Below are 18091 nucleotides of genomic sequence, written 5' to 3' on the forward strand. Positions count from 1 at the left end.
CGCCAGCCCCAACCCCACCCCCACCCTTCCCCAAAAAAGTTATGTTTATTTTTTAAAAAGATATTTTCAATTTCAATTTCAAAAATCATTTTCTACTCTCTAGTAAAATTAAAAGATATTTTCTCAAAAATATTTTTCATTCATCAAACATTAAAAAATCTCTTTCGAAAAATATTTTCTACTCACCAACCAAACATGAGAAAATAAGTAAAAATTCTACTTGTTTTCTAATAAAACAGTTTCTAGGAAAATAATTTTCATGAAAAACATTTTCCGTCATACCAAACACACCCATAATGGGTAATATTGCAACCCGCTCATATTTGAAATGAGTAAAAATGCATTGGGTGAATACAAGTTTACCCATATTTACTCATATTTTCATAAGTAAATAGTACTTTACTTAAGAATTCAACATGAAGAAAATATTTTAGTCTTTTTCTAATGAAAAATGTTAAAAATACTTTATTTAATTTTATTATATCATAAAAGTAAAAGAAAATCCTATAACTATTCAATATAAAATAAATTTATGTAACAACAATGGGAAAATATTTTTAATTTCAAAGTAAATGAATATTTGCATATTAGGACTAAAACACGTAATGCACTTTAAGCAATATTGATACTAATATATAATTTGCTTATTTTACACTATTATTTGCCATCCAATATAAAATTAAACAAATAAAAAAATATAATTATAATTGACAAAAGAAATGTACATTTAAAATATAGCATATTTTTTGAAGGGCAAAAAACTTCATATTTTCAATTATACAGAAGAATAATTAGTTTTATATAACATAAAAAGCAAAAAAATTACAATACTTTTAGTGATATCATAAATTTTGAATGAATAAAAGTTAAAAACTTAACCCATTTGGCTAATTCATATTTTATCCATAATTTACATCTATTTTTATGGGTTGAATATTGATATCAACACATAATTTACTCATATAAAAATAATTTTACCCAAATAAGTTACTAAAATATGGGATTATTTTTACCGATACTACTAATAATATGTTTTATGCCTTTTGCCTATTTTTAACTATAGTTAAATCTATATTCTTAGTTGGATGTAAATTGTAAACACTTTATAGGAATAATATTCTTTAGTTCTATGTAAACACTTTTTTATATGAATAAATATTTGTCTTACATCCATACATCAATTGGAGTGTAAGTTGATTGGAAACGTCTCTGCAAAATTAAAATTGATGACTGCACATCATTTGGGAGCTGACAAGAAACAACTCCTCTGAGATTCTGTCGGCAAATACTTTGCCCATAGAGATATCAATAAGATTGGGAAAAGATTCCAATTCAATGACTTACTTGGTAGAGTTGTTGAAATAGTAACCTCTTATTCCATGTTTGCTTTTTATTTTATGAATTTATGTTATAATTTGTTTTTATTATTATTAGCTTTTTAGTTAGATTTGATAGATTATTTTTTTATTAAATATTTTAATAATTTTATGATATTTTATTTATAATATTTATATTTTTGTCAAATACACATTTCATAATGTTTATACAAACCTTCTACTTTTAATTTTTTTCATTGATTTAATTAAAATATATTTACTAAGAAAATATATCAATTAAACTTTTATAATATTAAATAAGAACTATTAATTACGTTATGACTAACAAATAAATCAACAAAAGAGACCCTTAATGAGAAACGAGCTAGTGTAGAGGTAATTCCTAGTTACGGACAATGATAGTTGGTATCTATCAAAATCTTTTCAATAAATAAAGGGAAAAAGCTTGATATATCTTGTCATTTAAAGTTGATACATCTCTCATTATAAAAGTAGTTCATATATATTTTTATTTTTATATAAATGACTCACATATATACTTTTTTCCGAATGAAAATGAAAAAATTAATTTTAAATTAATATTTTAATTATATATTTTTTTAAAACAATATAATTCATAAGGGGTATATTTGATCCTCCTCACGCATATTTTTTTTTGACTTTTTTGTTTTAAAGACTAATTTAAATTTATTATTTTGATGGTCAAATTTATTTATATTTCACAATTTTCTTGTAAATTTTATTATAGATGCCTCATTTTTTAATTATTTCTTTTTACAAATATAAAAACTAAATTACAATATAGCCGCATAAAATTTAGTTTTAAATTTTTTCTTTACACTAAAGAATGAAAATATGATAATAAGAAACTCGAATAATGATAATCAAAGAAGTCAAAAAATATTTTTACTAAAGAATGAAAATATGATAATAAGAAACTCGAATAATGATAATCAAAGAAGTCAAAAAATATTTTTTTTGTAAAGATTAAAATATACCTTGAACTTTAATTTGTTAGAAAAATCATATATATACTCCTACATGATTTTTTCTAAAATTTAAAGTCAAAGATAAATTGAAAACTATTTTTTTCACTTATGTTAGATGAAGGGTATATGTGAGTTTATTTTGTAACAATAAGGATATATGCTAGACATTTGCGAAACGGTAAGAATATATATGAGCTAATTTAATAACGATGGTAAATTAGCTCTGAATAACAAAATTAAGGGCTATATCGGACCCTTTTTCCATAATTAAATAGCTCTAGGGAAGCTCAACCGAATTGTGAGTGTGTGAAATTAATTTTTTAAAATAGATATTTATATAATTAGTTTGGTGTGGTTTTTCAAATTATTTTTACTTGAAAACCAAAACAAATTATGTCAATATTCAGAATTAAAAAATAAAATCAAATCAAGTAAAAAAATATTTAATTTGATTAGATTAGACTTTTTATTTAGTTCGATTTTCGATATTTAATAAACATCTCTTACTACAAGTATATTTTTTTGTAAATTTTTCATTCAAAATTTATCTTTTTGAGGTACTCTAGGAGTTTGATTATTTTTTTGAGATATAAAAATAAAAAATTTCAAATAAATTTTTCAGGGCTACAAGGAAAAATTATGTTTTAGTTGATTTAGTTAAGAGGTCGAGAATCTTTTTAATTGATTTAGTTGAGGGAGAAATGATTAATGGAAAGGGAAGAGCTAATTAAGTTACTAATTACTAAAATGCACAAAGAAAATTAAAAAAAAAAAAACAGTGAAAATGATAGGAACATGGAATTTCGAGAAAATGAAGGTGAGAGAGGATTGGGATGAAAATGAAACCTAATAAACATTTGTTAAAAGTCAAGAAGCGTCACACAACATTTGTTGAAAAAGGTTATGGAGTTACGATTATTTATTTTTTACAATTATATTTATGTATGTTATATTGAAATTTTACATACGATATTAGGTTAAATTTTTTTGTTTTAAATTTAAAACTTATGTTATTTTTTCGATTTCATTTGCTTTTAGTAGTATTGACTTATTGCAAGTCGTTTATTTTTTAGTTAGATTTGATAGATTATCTTTTTTGTCAAATGTTTTAAATAATTTTATGATATTATATTTATAATATTAACATACTGGTCAAATATGCATTCCATAATGTTCATAAAAATTTTGTACTTTTAGCTTTTATGATTAATTTAATTAAAATACACTAAATTGAAAAACATAAATCAATTATTTTTTATAATAATAATTAAAAATATATATTTATTAATTAATATATTTTTAAAAAACAATATATATCTTAATTATTAATATCATTTATAAATACTCTTATTTGTTTAATAAAAAAAATTTGCTACAACTTTTATGATTGCACTTATACAAATACAACTAAAGAGTACATTTATATTTAGTTTGTCACAAATAATTACGAAAACTGTGTAATTTGAATTAGCAGAAACGAGCCGGACTATATACCTAGTGTCTATAGACATAGCAGAAACGAGCCGGACTATATACCTAGTGTCTATAGACATTACTGACATGACAGTTGGTGTCTTTTCAATAATTAAATAGCCTTTGGGAATCTCAACAGAATTGGTCTCATTTAGTATTTAATTGAACCAAAGTGTTGCCAATCGAAAGGATAATATTACTGAAATGGCTGCGTCCAAAAATCAAAAGTATTTGAAATATGTTGTTAATGATAAAGAGGATTCTGATGAAGAATATATGCCTTCAAGTGAGAGTGATGATTGCGAAACCAACCTACTAAAGATGGAAAAGAATTTAGAAGTAGGCGGATTTCAGAGAGTATGGAGCGAAAAAGATGAAATAAGTATTTTGGAAGCCTATCTCAATTATTCATTAGATTATGATGTATTACTTAGTTTTGTGAAGGATAAATTGGAAGTAGAAACGACCAAAACTCAATTACAAGCTAAATTGACAAGGTTGAAAAAGAAATATAAGAAATACCTTAAGAAAAGGAGTTTTTCAAAACCCCATGAGGAGAAGTTATTTAAACTATCAAAGAGAATTTGGGGATCTCAAGTGAAGTGTAAGAGTATTATTGATGATCATTTCGTTTTGGGTGGAGGTAGTGCTGCTGATTTGGAGGATTGGTTTAGAAGAAATCCAGGTCAATTAATTAAGGAAAAGGATAGGGAAGAAATGTTGAAGAAATCAAAATCTGTAAAGATTGGTAAGGCTCAACAGTATTTGTCGGAAATACAAGTGATGGAGGAACAAACTAACTTGGCTATCGATGCTCTCCAATCCATTCTCACATGAGACAATTAGTATATCTTATCCTCTTTTAATATCATCAGTTTTTTTATTTGCACTAGTTACGTAAGTAGAATATTTATCCAACTTGTCCTTAATGTAAATTGCTGAATGATTTGCCTAATTATTATGTAATAGTATTTCTTCATCAATCTATCATTTGTTACTTGATGTACTGCTTAATTCCTTTGTGGAGAATGAAATAAACTATATCATTCACTGTTTCATTTCTTTTTAGAGGGTGAGGTAAACATATCACATATCATGTATAGGAATTGTCAAGGAAATTAGCAATTAGAGCACAAAAAGCTGCAATCACCCAGTCTACCTCAGGACAGAAGAAAACCCTCAGGAAAGGCAATGTGATAATTACCGGAGCCTCCTCTGGTTTAGGACTAGCTACAGCGAAGGCTATAGGCGAATCACGAGACTGCCACGTTATAATGGCCTGTAGAGACACTTCCTCAAGGCTGAAAAAGCAGCAAAATCACTTGGCATTCCAAAGGAAAACTACACTGTCATGCATCTGGATCTCGCTTCCCGCCAATTTGTACATAATTTCCGGAGAAAGTATTGAATTGCAAAGTAAAAGAAATTTGAGAGAAAATACTTAAGATAATCGTCCATGTTTGGAAATTTGTCTCTTTTAGGACCACAATATACCGAGTTATTTCTATTTTCCTCAAAATATAAACTTGACTCCTAATGAAATATCATGTCATGTTATTATTATTTTTAACAATAGAATAAAAATATTTATCTTACTCTTGAATTTTATAAAAAGTAATAAAATTTAAAATTAACTAATATTTATTATTTATATGTAAATATTTTAAAAAGTTATTATCTTATTTAGTTGAGTACATTAATTTAATATTGTTAGTACAATTTTTTTTGTTCTAATATAAAAAAATAATATATATATATATATCTTTTTTGATATCATTCATATTTATCTTTTTCTCTCCTTTATTTTTGATATTTTTTTTAATTCCCCCCTACTTTCTTAATTAAAGTAAAATAATTGAATGTAATTGTAACGACCTGTTTCAGTCATTATAGAAAAGTCATCGGGAAAAAATATTGGGCTGAATTTTTTTTTTTTAGTAACTTGAAATTTCTCAACCTAGTCCAGATTTGAACAAAATTGGAGTCAGTAAGATCTAGGAAAATTTGGTAACAATTGGGAGATCTAATTATGAATTTGAACACATGTTTAGATAACTAAGACGTTAAGAAACCCGTACGACTTTACGAAATTGAATTTGGATGAGTAAAACTCCTGAAACTGATCTTAACGTTAACGAATGTTTTCTGAGTATCATGGGATGAAGGTGTGTTGTGAAATGAGGGTTTGGAATTCTTAAATTTGCTCACTGTTTTTGTGCAAGCCGCTAAGGCGAGATTTTCCCGCCAGGGCGGGGCCGCTGTAGCGGGATGAGGATCGTTGTGGCGGAACAAACGCGAGTTAAGTGGGAAATAAACCCCAAAAATATTTTATTTTGCAAGTTTCGACTTTGAGAGCTAAGGAACGACCCCAAGTAGGGGTGGGCATAAATACCGAAAAATCAAAAAACCGAACCGAACCGAAAAAATTCGGTTCTTCGGTGTTTCGGTTCGGTGTCGGTTTTTTTTTTTCGGAACTTCGGTTCTTCGGTTCGGAGTTCGGTGTAAGGGTTCCGAAACTACGGTGCACCGAAGAACCGAAGTTTTATTAAATAAATTTAAAAGTATTTATTATATTACCTAATTTTTAACTTTACTTGGCCCATTTCAATTTTTATATTTAGATCCTAAACTTAAATAGCAAAAATCTTAACAACAAAATAGTAAACCATAAAGACCTAAAGTCTAAACTAAACAAAACTCAATTTAATTCAAGTTTGAGCGGCAACTTGGTGTTTCTACTTTCTACTTTATGATTTTATCATTTTATGTTGTTACTTTGAAGTGAGAACAACAAATTGATGTTCTTACCTTTTATTGTTAGACGGTTAGTTGTTACTTTGAAGTTTGAAGTGAATAACAATTGTTACTTTATCATATTCTCTCTTTATTTTTGTTGACACCGAAAAACCGATTTAAAAACACCGAACTAAACCGAACCGAAGTAGAAAAAACCGAACCGAACCGATCTAGTTTGGTTTAAAATATGGTGCACACTTTTCTAAAACCGAATACCGAAGAACCGAACCGAAATTTGATTAAACCGAACCGAAGAACCGAACGCCCACCCCTAACCCCAAGTGTTTTCTTGACAGATTTCCACCATTCTTGAGGCTAAATGTAAGGTTTTTCACTCCCCGAATTCACTTTTCAATCCGTAGAACTTAGTTTCTTGGGTAATGATTGTTGGGAGAGGATTTTGATTTGTGATTTATGGTGGAAGAAACCCTAACCTGGGTATGCGGATCAAGGCTTTGGCCTATGGTTGATGTTATTGATTATAATCAGAGTAATTAGGCCTTTGATTATTGATCCTTGCGTATATAAATTGTTTGTAGACCTAACAAGCGGAAAGAATTCGGAAAAGGAAGATTCAAGTGTCTTAGGGGATTCAAGCTTGGATTCGAGGTAGGTGATGATTGTGATTTCATATTTATGTGATATATATTTGTAATTGCTCTTTTGTATTGCATGTATGCATGCGAATGTTGCATTATTGATCACACCATATGTAAACGAGTATGAACGAATAACTATAATCCATGAATCACCTTCATTGTATGATTATGAGAATGTACATTGTGATTGTGATTGTGGTATGTTGAGTAGATCAAGTGTTACGTTTCGACAACTAACTTGGATCGGGTGCCACGTTCCGGCACATATATGGGATCGGGTGTCACGTCCGACACAATAACTTGGATCAGGTGTCACGTACTGCACACTAACTTGGATTGGGTACCACGTACCAGTACACTAATAGTTTGAGTATGGGTTCCATGAAAGGACCATTGAATTGGGTTCCGTGAGAGGACCATTGAATTGTGTTATGTATCTACTTGTGATGATTACGTTCATATCTAATGATGATTGATATTGAAAGACTTTATGTTGCTCTAAAATGATAACCAACGTGTATTATTAAGAACGTGGAATGCTACATTGATCCTAAAAAGATGACTAATATTGTATATGTTCGGTATATGCCTATTTTATAATGTTGTGGTTACTTGCATGTGTTTCACTTATTGGGATAACTGCGTGATTTTAGCAGTACATTGTGGTTGTGTATTGATACTGCACTTGCTTATTCTTTGTTGAGTACATGACATCTTCAGGCGGCTATTGATAGACCTCAGCTATGTGACTATTGAGCGTGACCGGATTCAATGGTGAACCAGTTCTTTTAGGCTGCCATGGATCTCCCTTGTTTAAGTCCAGCCTTTTTGGACTCAAACATTTTTTTAAGGTGTTGTTTAGTTTCGGGGTTGTACCCCTTGTTCTTAGACTAGTCGTTAGTAAAGTTTTGGTACAATGACTTTCAGGTTCTAGGGGTGGTTCTTCCGCATTAGTTTGGTTTGTTATTTGCTTAAACCTTTGGAGTTTATGGGAACTCTATATTTGTTTGGTCATTTAAACTTGCTTCCGTATCTTTAAATGCCTAGTTTTGGTTAAGTTGCTTAGTCGGGTTGTAGTAATGGTTCTTTCACCAGAGGATTGGTGTGGATGCCAATCACAACAGTCTGGATCGTGACGGTAATTAAGAAAGGAGAATGCATGATTGGAATTTGGAGTGACTTCTCAATTCTTCATTAATAAATATAATAATTAAAATAATTACTTATACACAATAAATTAGTATGATTGTTAAAAAAATTCTAATTTCATTAATTTTTTTATTTAAATTTTTGACATTTTTCTTCATTTTTTTATTTGTATAATTTATTAGAAAATTTAAAACTACTTCTTGATATTCATTTAAACAACAAAGGTTGATATCCATTTTCATGAAATAGTTCCCACATAACTATAGATAATAAGCACTATTTCCTCTCTTCTTTATTTTGTTTTTATTTCTTTATTTGCTTTAGTAAAAGTCTTACATTCACAACTCATTTATTCCATTTTCACTCTTAATAATATTCATAACTCATACTTTTCATAGTCATAACTCTTAAATATTTAATTTAAAATTTAAAACACCTTATGGCATTCCATCATTTTATCTTTATAAATATGATCATTCTATTATTTCATATTTGAAGTAGTAATATATATATATAAATCTTGAAGAATAAAATTCTTCAATGAAGATCGGCTTGTGAAATGAATACCGATAACGATAAGGGTTCGAAGAATTATGAATTGATGAATTGATTTATTGAATTCATATTTATTTCTATGATGAAAGTTGTAAAAATGATGCTTGTATTGTATTACTGTCTCCTTTATTTATTATATATTTTCTTGATATCTTTTTAGCTTGATTTTTACATTATTCATGTAAATTGTTGTTATTAAGAGCATGTATAAGGTAGTTAAATTTATGCTCAAGTTATTTGATATTTTTTTCTTCAAGAATTTATTTGTTCCCTTTTTCTTATTATAAAATGACAAATATAACTTCTAATATTTTAAGTTTTTCTAATTTAATATATTTATAATTAATAAATACTCATAACTCATACCCTTTAATTTTAGTCTTGATAATTTCATAACTTACGAGTATAGTTTAAATTACTTTTCATTTTTTGAGATAATTATTTTTTTATTTGACATGATGGGAATATAAATATCATAAATACCATACATAAAACAGTATCATATTAACTATTATTTATATTTTTTTGTGTTTTATATTATTATAATTAAATAATTTATTTTCAATTGATGAATTGATTTATTGAATTCGTATTTATTTGATAATGAAAATTGTAAAAGTGATGCTTGTATTGTATTACTTTCTCCTTTATTTATTTACTAGGGAACATGTTCGCGCAAGGATTTTTAGATATATGTTAAGATTTTTTTTTCTTTTGGATTAATTATATGATAATATTATTTGAGCAAATCATTATCTTTTCATTTGAAATGATGATACTTGATGAAACTTATCAACTTTAGTATCTATTTAATAAGAATAATACATTCTTAATAATGAATAAGTCAAAATATATGCTCTATTAAAAAAATACTTTATTTTCAATGCTTAAATATATAAAGAAATACATCATCAATGGTCGTTTATTAGTTACTAGACGGATGGTTAGAGAATATATTTTCTAATCATAAATTATTACATCTCCCTATTACATAGAAGCCAATACATATAAAATGTCATATCATTCTTTGTTGGTTTGATCTTGTGAAGCTCCTCTGTATATATATTTTTTCAACTGCTCTTGTTCCTTTCTCAAATATGCAATTCATTGTTGCATAATATTTTCATACATCAATTTAACCGATTTGCTTGATTCTTCAGTTGTATCTGTATTATAAAATAAATGTTTAGAAGAAGAATTTAATATAGTTATGAATATTATCATGAATATTTTACCTTGACAATTATCTGAACTGATTATTTGGGGGCGATCCTTATTTGTGTTATCCATTGTAGTAGTTCTGTATAAGTATTTGTCAAAGTCAAAGTAAGGATAGAGTATTGCAATAAAAGGTAAGTTTCTTATAATAATATTGAACATTGAAAACCAACCTCAATTAATCAGTGTGAGCAGTTGGTGACTATGAAGATAAATGGTGTGTGGATGTTTATTATTATTTTTTTGTGGTATTTATACCACTTTTGTCATTAATTGGTCGTGCTACCATTGAATTGTTTTAAATGATGAATTAATTCTTACGATTTTTAAAATATTTGTGTGAAGTTTAGTGTGAAGATTTTGTAAATAATTGGAGGATTGTTGGGGATTTGGATTGGTTTTTGTTTTTATTATGATAGATATGTTATGAATTTATTATGGAGATATAGGAAATTAAAAGGTATAGAGGAATTGATATATATAAGTTTTCACATTGATCATGTAGATCAGGATAAATATTTTAAAATTAAATAACAAGTGTCCAACTTTTTTCATTGGTTGTGATGTTGATTTAATTCTTTTAATCAATGTGATTATTTTTGAAAGTGTCAAATTTGTATGTAAAGATAAGTGCTAGTCACATTTAGAAAGAATAGGCATAAAGTTTGAATTTTCTATTTGGTTTAAGTATTGTGAGAGAGCTTGAGAGTATCTGTAAAAGGGGAAAATATGAGGTGCGCAGTTGCTTGTGTTGTTGATTTGTTATATAAATAAAGGAAAATGTGGACTAAAATTGCTTAGTATGGGTATAGAAAGTAATCCACACATATTAGGACATGATATGACATTACATAAATCTTGAGATTTAAATTTTTTTTTATAGATAAAATGTTAAAACTCCAACAGCAGGAAGTTAACTCGAGTCGATACCATCGTTGCTTTATGTGGATAACCATGTGGATTGTCCAATTTATAACATGTTTGCTCTGCATCATGGTTGGCATATTTCTTCCACCTGTAAATCCAACCACCTACATGAGCATTATTTGGTGGAAGAAACATGTCAGCACCTTTCCTTTGTGTTCCAAAAGATGGATTCATAACCATTGTTTCAACAATCTGACCTACACATAGTGAAATATTAATGAGTCGAGAGAGAGGGTTTTTTTTTTCAGGGATGAAAAGTGTGGTGAAAAAGATACCTCTCCATTTTAAGTTATTGATGTCACATTGAATAAATTCCATGTCTAGCTGCAGACAAAATATTTTAAGAAATGAAGGAAACACAAATTAGTACAAGTGAGATTATACATGAAAGGCTACATGTATCAATCAAAACCAATGTAAAAACACCCATTCTCTAACACATGTATTAGGCTATCCACTATATTGTCTGATCCACCACATTGTCCAAGGCTTCAGAAAGTTATTTCATATGAAACTATTTCAAAATATTCCTCTGCAAACTGATCTTTGTTCCTAATCTCAATAAAAGTAATCTTCTTGTACAAATATTGATATCTAGTTTATTCACCTCGTCGTTTTTCAAGTCAAAGAGATAATGTTTAAAGTCAGGTGGTAGTGGCCGGAAACCAAAATTCTTACCTCAGTCCTCTTTAAAATGCGACCAACTGGCTCATCCAGGTTAGCAAGCATACGTACTGAGTTTGCAAGACTTGAAATCTATAATTAGTTGCAGCAAGATTACTAAAATAAGTATGTGATCTTGCAATGAAAATTATTTAATCATAAGCGAGTAATGAGTCAAATATAATCAGGAGAACACCCAATGGAGATGGTGTTTTCTCCAATATGATTCCATCAGCAAGCTGGATAAGGTTATAACATTCCAGAAATCAAGATTACATCGAAGAATGAATTCAAAGATAAACCAGTGATCAAATTTTTGAGTCATAAGTGGATGCTCTTTATCAGTATTCCCTAAAATTTCAACTTGGGAAAGCTTCTCTATGGTTAAAGATAAAATAGAGTGAAAAATAGTTGTCTATACCATTTGATTTTCCATAAAAGAACATTGTTATGTTTTTCAGGTATACAACTACTGACAAAGACCCAGAGGACCAATGAAAATTTAGCTATTCACTAATATCATTCGTCACTACTTTTAGGCTTCCTTTAAGCATAAAAAATGAGCTTCAAGTGCATGAAAGCCACTGGATTCCATTGAAGAAGTACTCGATAAAGGAAATGGGATAGATTGAAGAATATAATGGGGCATATACTATGTGGAAAGAGCACAACTCTGTACGTACGGCTAGATAGCAAGCACCAAAGGAATGAATTGAACAATGTGGGGACTGATATAGGGGTGCATAAGAGAAGAAGAAGCAGATCCGATTTTGTTGACAAAGGCATCGTATGCAAACAACCAAATAGATCAATAATAGAAGTTGTCTAAGTTTGGATAAAACCATACAAGTATGAATATCATCACTACGGACAACATGCGCTACTTATTAAACTAAACTTGAAATGGTAAAAGGACAAAACAACTTAACTAAGCTCAAAGGCGGGTAGTTATTATACTAAACTAAAAATTATAAAAGGACGAAACAACTAAACTTAGCTCAAACAACAGAAAAGAATCAGAAGCAACACTAATCCCTCTACTTCTGCAACTTATTTGTGTGTTGAACACTTATTCCTCGTCATTTATGACCAAACACTAATCCCTTTACTTCTTGACCTTATTTGTGTCTGAAACACTTAATTCCTCATCATCTATGATTAGGTTTCTTCGTTTCCTACTCTCAGCACCATTAGTGACATGTAGTTCATCCTCATGGTCTTCCAAGTCAGTCAACAATACATCAACAGATACCTGATTATTCTGCAAAAAGTAAATTTATCAACATATTTATTAACCATGTTAACTTTTAAATTGATTTGAAGTTACATATTAAAACATTAAATGTAATTACCATCTCTTTGGTCAATCCGTTGGTTCCCTAATCTTTTGGGGTGGTTTCATTGTTGGATAAGTTCTTCCCCTGGAAGAAGAACAATAGGCAAAATAAATTACTAAGTAAGCGTAATTGTAAATTAAAAACTCATAGTCTATATTGCAATACCTTTTATTGAGTGTATATTTAAGAAGGCCATGATACGACTACTACAATAGTACCGATGTTAACTTGGTTAGAGTTATGGAGTGTATTACTTTTGATATTGACCTGACCTACGAAAGAATACATATAGCTTAGGCTAGATATGAAACTGATTTGGTAATATTTTACAGCTATTCGATGGGTAGAAATGTGTGATATGATCTTCTCGGTAGGTATGATATGTTCTAGTGGTGGATCTAATAAATTTTTGCGGTGTGACACTAATGGTGTATGGAAATGGATACATCGATTTGTCAAGTGTGAATACTAACTAATTAAAGAGTGATCAGTTGTATCACATGCTCGTATAGTAATATTCGATGTTGCATTCACATTTGAGAAACCAACTAGGTTGTTACTACAGATATTTAGGATTAAGCAACGCGTATAAGAAAGATTTTAGTGGTGGATTGTTAATACGGTATTAATGTGCTAAGTTAAGAAGTGTATCCCGAGGGTTCTAAATAAGGATCGGTGAGTTCATCTTAAGGTCCAAGGGAAGGGATAGATACCAGAATGACAAATTTATGGGTAAAGAAAGTCTCAAAGAGTATACTTGTGTGAAGGTAATTTAAAATTTTAGTAAAAAGTGCATATAAAAGTGGGTTAGTCCTTTGGATTTGATGGATATAACTAGGTTTAAAATGTCATACTGATGAAAAGGTTGACTTTGTGGTGATGGCAAGTGCTAACTGAGCATAATGGTAATAAGAGTTCGTGATGGATGGTGATTGGGATGAACTATATGATAAAGATTGTTGGTTAAATGGATTTCTGTATGGTAATCACAACTTGTGAGTATCTAATGTTATGGTTTGCTATTATTTGGTGAGTAGCGTGGTTGCAACGAAAGTTGTAGGAGGTGTTGAAACACCGCTCGAATAGAATTTAAAGGAGCTAGAATCATAATGAAAAAAAAACAATAAATTAGTAGGATATAGTGTAGCCTTCGAAAAGAGGTGAGAGTAAGAATATTTTCTCTGATTGCAAGGGCTAAGGAGGTATCTTCAGAGGGGTTGAGAATTGGGTTCAAAGATACGTGATTTCACCCGTTTTGCTCTGGTTATTGTAATATATAGTGTCACAGGATCATCAGATTAGTTAAAAACTATTGGATAAAACTTGAGAAAGGAGAGGACGGACGTTCAACTCGAGTATGATAATTAGTTCTTTGTGGTTTTGAGTTTGATAATGAGTATGGTAGGATTTTTAGCGAAGGATATGATAAGATCGATGGAAGAGATGATCAATGATAAGTTAAGATACGTGAATTCACAAAAAAATCTTCAAGGTATGAGCTAATGTTGATAGATAAAGGGGTTGGGTTACATAGTTAGATTCAAAATTCAAGTTTTTGATGATGAGTTTAGGTTTGTGGTAGTGTGTTTTGCCAAGGTATGGATTGGTAAGGTAAGAAATGATTGATCGCATTGAGTATGAAACATTTGGAAGGACTTAAAATTTGAGTAGTAAATTTGGTTAATTTTGATTGTTATACCTAAGGGGGGTTTTACATAATGTTATGGTTTAGAGGATAAGGTAAAAATGTCGTGGGCTGTTGGCCAAAGAATAAGATTGGTAAGCGAATCAGCAAAGGGAACAAAAGTTTGGTGTATTGAAGAGTTCAAGATATTTAGAATTTTGTATCACGAGAAGAATTTAAGAAAAGTGGAGGAATAAGACCTCTCGTATAAACCTTGGATTGTAGTTGAAGGTTGTATTATTTATTTTCTTTGATTTTTATTTATGACTATGGATGTGAATTGATTCGGTATAGACTTACTAGGATTTTATCATCGATTTTTTTTTTATAAATATTGAGTTTTGGTTTGGGTTACTACTAATGATGTGTGAAAGATTCTATGTGGTTATGTCGAGCTAGATTGTTCAAATTATGGTAGATGAATTATGAATGCACTATGATATGAACCTACATTTCTACTTGGTTATTGAGGATTTCGAGAGGATTAAAACTACTTTGTTGATGAAACTACATTGACTGTTATGATACGTTACATAGACACTTGATGGTAAATAAAGATTGTGTGCTCATAAATATATAGAATTATTGGGGTGATCAAGAATTTCTTAAGTATTGGTATGAGGTATATGATGGTTTGAATAATAGTTGAAAAGTTGGTATGAGAAAGATTTTGTGGAGTTGAAATTGGACATGATTCAATAGCTTCATCTCGATGAGAAAGCACTATCAGATTTGAAATTTGTGTTATCACCCTTGGATGAGACTCTTATATATCATGTGATGCTTAAATAGAAAGAGAGAGAGTCATAGTTCAAAATTTTTGGAGGCTATAATGTATTTGCTAAGAAAACTTTGATACAAGTAATGGTTTGAGAGTAAGGTAAATAGATGGTGTGGTTATGATGGTTGTTGATATTAAGAGTGTTGACTTCAATGGAGTACTGTGAGAAGTATGTGAGGTTTAATAAATCGAGTATGTGTAAGATTATAATGGGGATCAGATTGGTTGATTGTGGGTGACTAAAAATCAAAGAGATAGAGTTAGATGAATGAAAATGTTTGATATGGGCACTATGGAAGGAGTAGCTAGAGTTATTCGACTTTGATTCTGTATATTCTTATGTGACTACTTGCTTCGTTTCAGACATGGTTTGGAGTATGATTAGTTGTTTATGCCCACATGTGTTTTTACTTCTATGGGTGAATCCTTAGTGGTGGATCGGATGCACCGATCCTCTTATTTCTTCTTGATAGGGTAGGATCCTTGACAAACTTGGTCATTTCACTTATGATAGATTTGGTGTTGTTTGAGATAATTGAAGTACACTAGTGATTCTACACGCACAACCTTGCTTATAAGAACTTATATAAGAGCTATGAAGAGTTACAATTGTCTAAAAGTGTTGTTAGAGGTTCTACATTTTGAAGTGTATCGTTTGTTGGGTGTTTACTTGATCTTGTTCTTCTTTGGGTTAGATAAGTTTGATTCTCCCTTGATTAGTACTCGATGTCTAAAGATCACATTTTATAACTTAAGTTCGTGGAAAGATTGTATTGTGAGAAAGGAATATTGATATGATGTGTGATGATTTGTGCATTATGAGTGTCTGGAGGTTAAATCAGACTCACTTCTGGTTGTAGTCAGTATTGATTTAGAAGGTTATCTTGGTTATAGGATAAAAGATTCATCATGATGGTTGTGTTAAGGTCCAATGGGGTTGAGTTCAGATTGAGTTCATCAATTGGTTTGTGGCTTCATAATCAGTCTTGATTTATAGATCTTCCAAAGTTTGATTCAAAAGTTCGGTTCTTAGTAGTTGCTCTTGATGGAATGGTCTTAAGGATGTGCTCACTTGGAAATATAAACATTGACTCTAGAAATTATACCTCAGGCTTTTGGTAATGTCGGTTTTCCTTCTTTCTTCTTCTTTATGTTCGAGAACGAACATGATTTTTAGTGGTGGATAATGTAATGACTCAAAAGGTCATTTTTAGAAATTATTATTTTATTCCTCCCGATAGTTGTCCTGAGTCATTTCTGATTAAGTCGGTGAAGCTGGTTTGGAAAATTTGAACTATTCGATAACTACATGTATTTAATTTACTGATAATTATTAAATAATTAATTTATTTAGTTAGTGGTTAATGGACCAAGTTCATAATTTAATACCCTATTTAACTTGACCCATATATAAAAACTGAATTTAAGTAGAAAGGGTTAAATATTTGTAAATCAGAATTTATTTAATAAGGGATAAAAGAAATTTCTGGGAAAGAAAGAACCGTGGTGCAGTGAGAACAAAAAGGCGGCCGACGTTAAACCGAAAGGTTCAAATTCAGGTAAAGATTTGTTCACAACTTTGATTGATAATGGTGTATGAAATCAATTATATTATATTATTTAGTGGGGTAGGAAAATAATTTGAACTGCTAGCAAATTTACATTTTCAAATATGTATACGGCAATTTAAGGTTGGGTTGAAAAAAATATTAATAATAGAAAAAGAAATAAAACCTAAGAGCATCTAACCAATGGAGGGATAATAATATGCTAATGATTATGAGGCTTATGATAGCCAATGATTGGCAGTGATTAGCCAATCATTGGGAGGGATAACTTCAGAGAAGTTTTAAGTGATATTATGCAGATTTTAATGGTTTTAATATTATTTCTCGTGGTTTAAAAATTGTTGGATCTTCTTTATAGCTATGATAGTATTATGTACGTTTTGTTGTATTGATATATCTAGTTAAATAGTAATGTATGAATATCATTAGATTTATGATATTCGGAGAAATTGAAACTTAACCTCAAACTTGAAATTTGGAGAAAAATTGAAAGAGTTGACATGTTAATTGACGTTTGGCATCAAGATTAGGAATTTGATTATCGATTTGAGTGAATTTTTGGGTCTAGTCTAGACAGAAAGTAATGTGGCTGTTTTTAGTTTCAAAATCTTATTGTGATTATCAATGTGAATAGATTGCTTTGAGTTGGAAGTTCAATGAAAGGGGAAGACTCAAATCTCGGAGTAAATTCTTATTTGATTCAGGCAAGTGAATTCCTAAACCCTTGTTATGTGTATGGAATTCGTGTATTTTCTTATAATATGTGTTTGGGGTAATGAGACTTGGTGATGGGTTGACTTGTCCACATTGATTAATTTTAATAACGAAAAAGGGGTCATAAAAAGGAAATGTGATTAATTGTTTGTGTGTGATGTATTGAGAATTGTTGGTGATGGACATTGGTACGAGTACCAATGTTATAAAGGGAAAAGTTTATTACTATAGAATGCAGATTGTAATCTGAGAATTCCAAAGCATATGGGCATTAACTGATATATTATTGACTTGATTTATT

The 18091-nt window shown here is 29.7% G+C and overlaps 1 protein-coding gene and 1 pseudogene across 1 annotated transcript; both read right to left on the reverse strand.

Annotated features, from left to right (window-relative positions):
* The window catches only part of LOC125856308 (uncharacterized), a 90932-nt pseudogene that overhangs the window by 54237 nt on the left and 18604 nt on the right, over positions 1 to 18091 (reverse strand).
* Positions 10915 to 11853, reverse strand: LOC125856450 (uncharacterized). Its single transcript, XM_049536005.1, has 3 exons — positions 11722 to 11853; positions 11319 to 11367; positions 10915 to 11240 (listed from the first exon to the last, which is right to left on the reverse strand). The coding sequence occupies exons 1-3, from the start codon at positions 11770 to 11772 to the stop codon at positions 11008 to 11010; spliced, it is 333 nt and encodes a 110-aa protein (XP_049391962.1). The 5' UTR covers positions 11773 to 11853; the 3' UTR covers positions 10915 to 11007.

This window comes from Solanum stenotomum, chromosome 2 (genome assembly GCF_019186545.1).
Source record: "Solanum stenotomum isolate F172 chromosome 2, ASM1918654v1, whole genome shotgun sequence".
Taxonomy (NCBI): Eukaryota; Viridiplantae; Streptophyta; class Magnoliopsida; order Solanales; family Solanaceae; genus Solanum; species Solanum stenotomum.

What these genes read in the sequence shown, in the direction of transcription:
- LOC125856450 (XM_049536005.1), bottom strand. Translation starts at nt 11,772, where the DNA reads ATGCTTGCTAACCTGGATGAGCCAGTTGGTCGCATTTTAAAGAGGACT. An exon ending in GCATTTTAAAGAGGACTGAG is followed by an intron (nt 11,368 to 11,721) that starts GTAAGAATTTTG and finishes TTTTGTCTGCAG; the next exon opens with CTAGACATGGAATTTATTCA. An exon ending in CAATAACTTAAAATGGAGAG is followed by an intron (nt 11,241 to 11,318) that starts GTATCTTTTTCA and finishes CACTATGTGTAG; the next exon opens with GTCAGATTGTTGAAACAATG.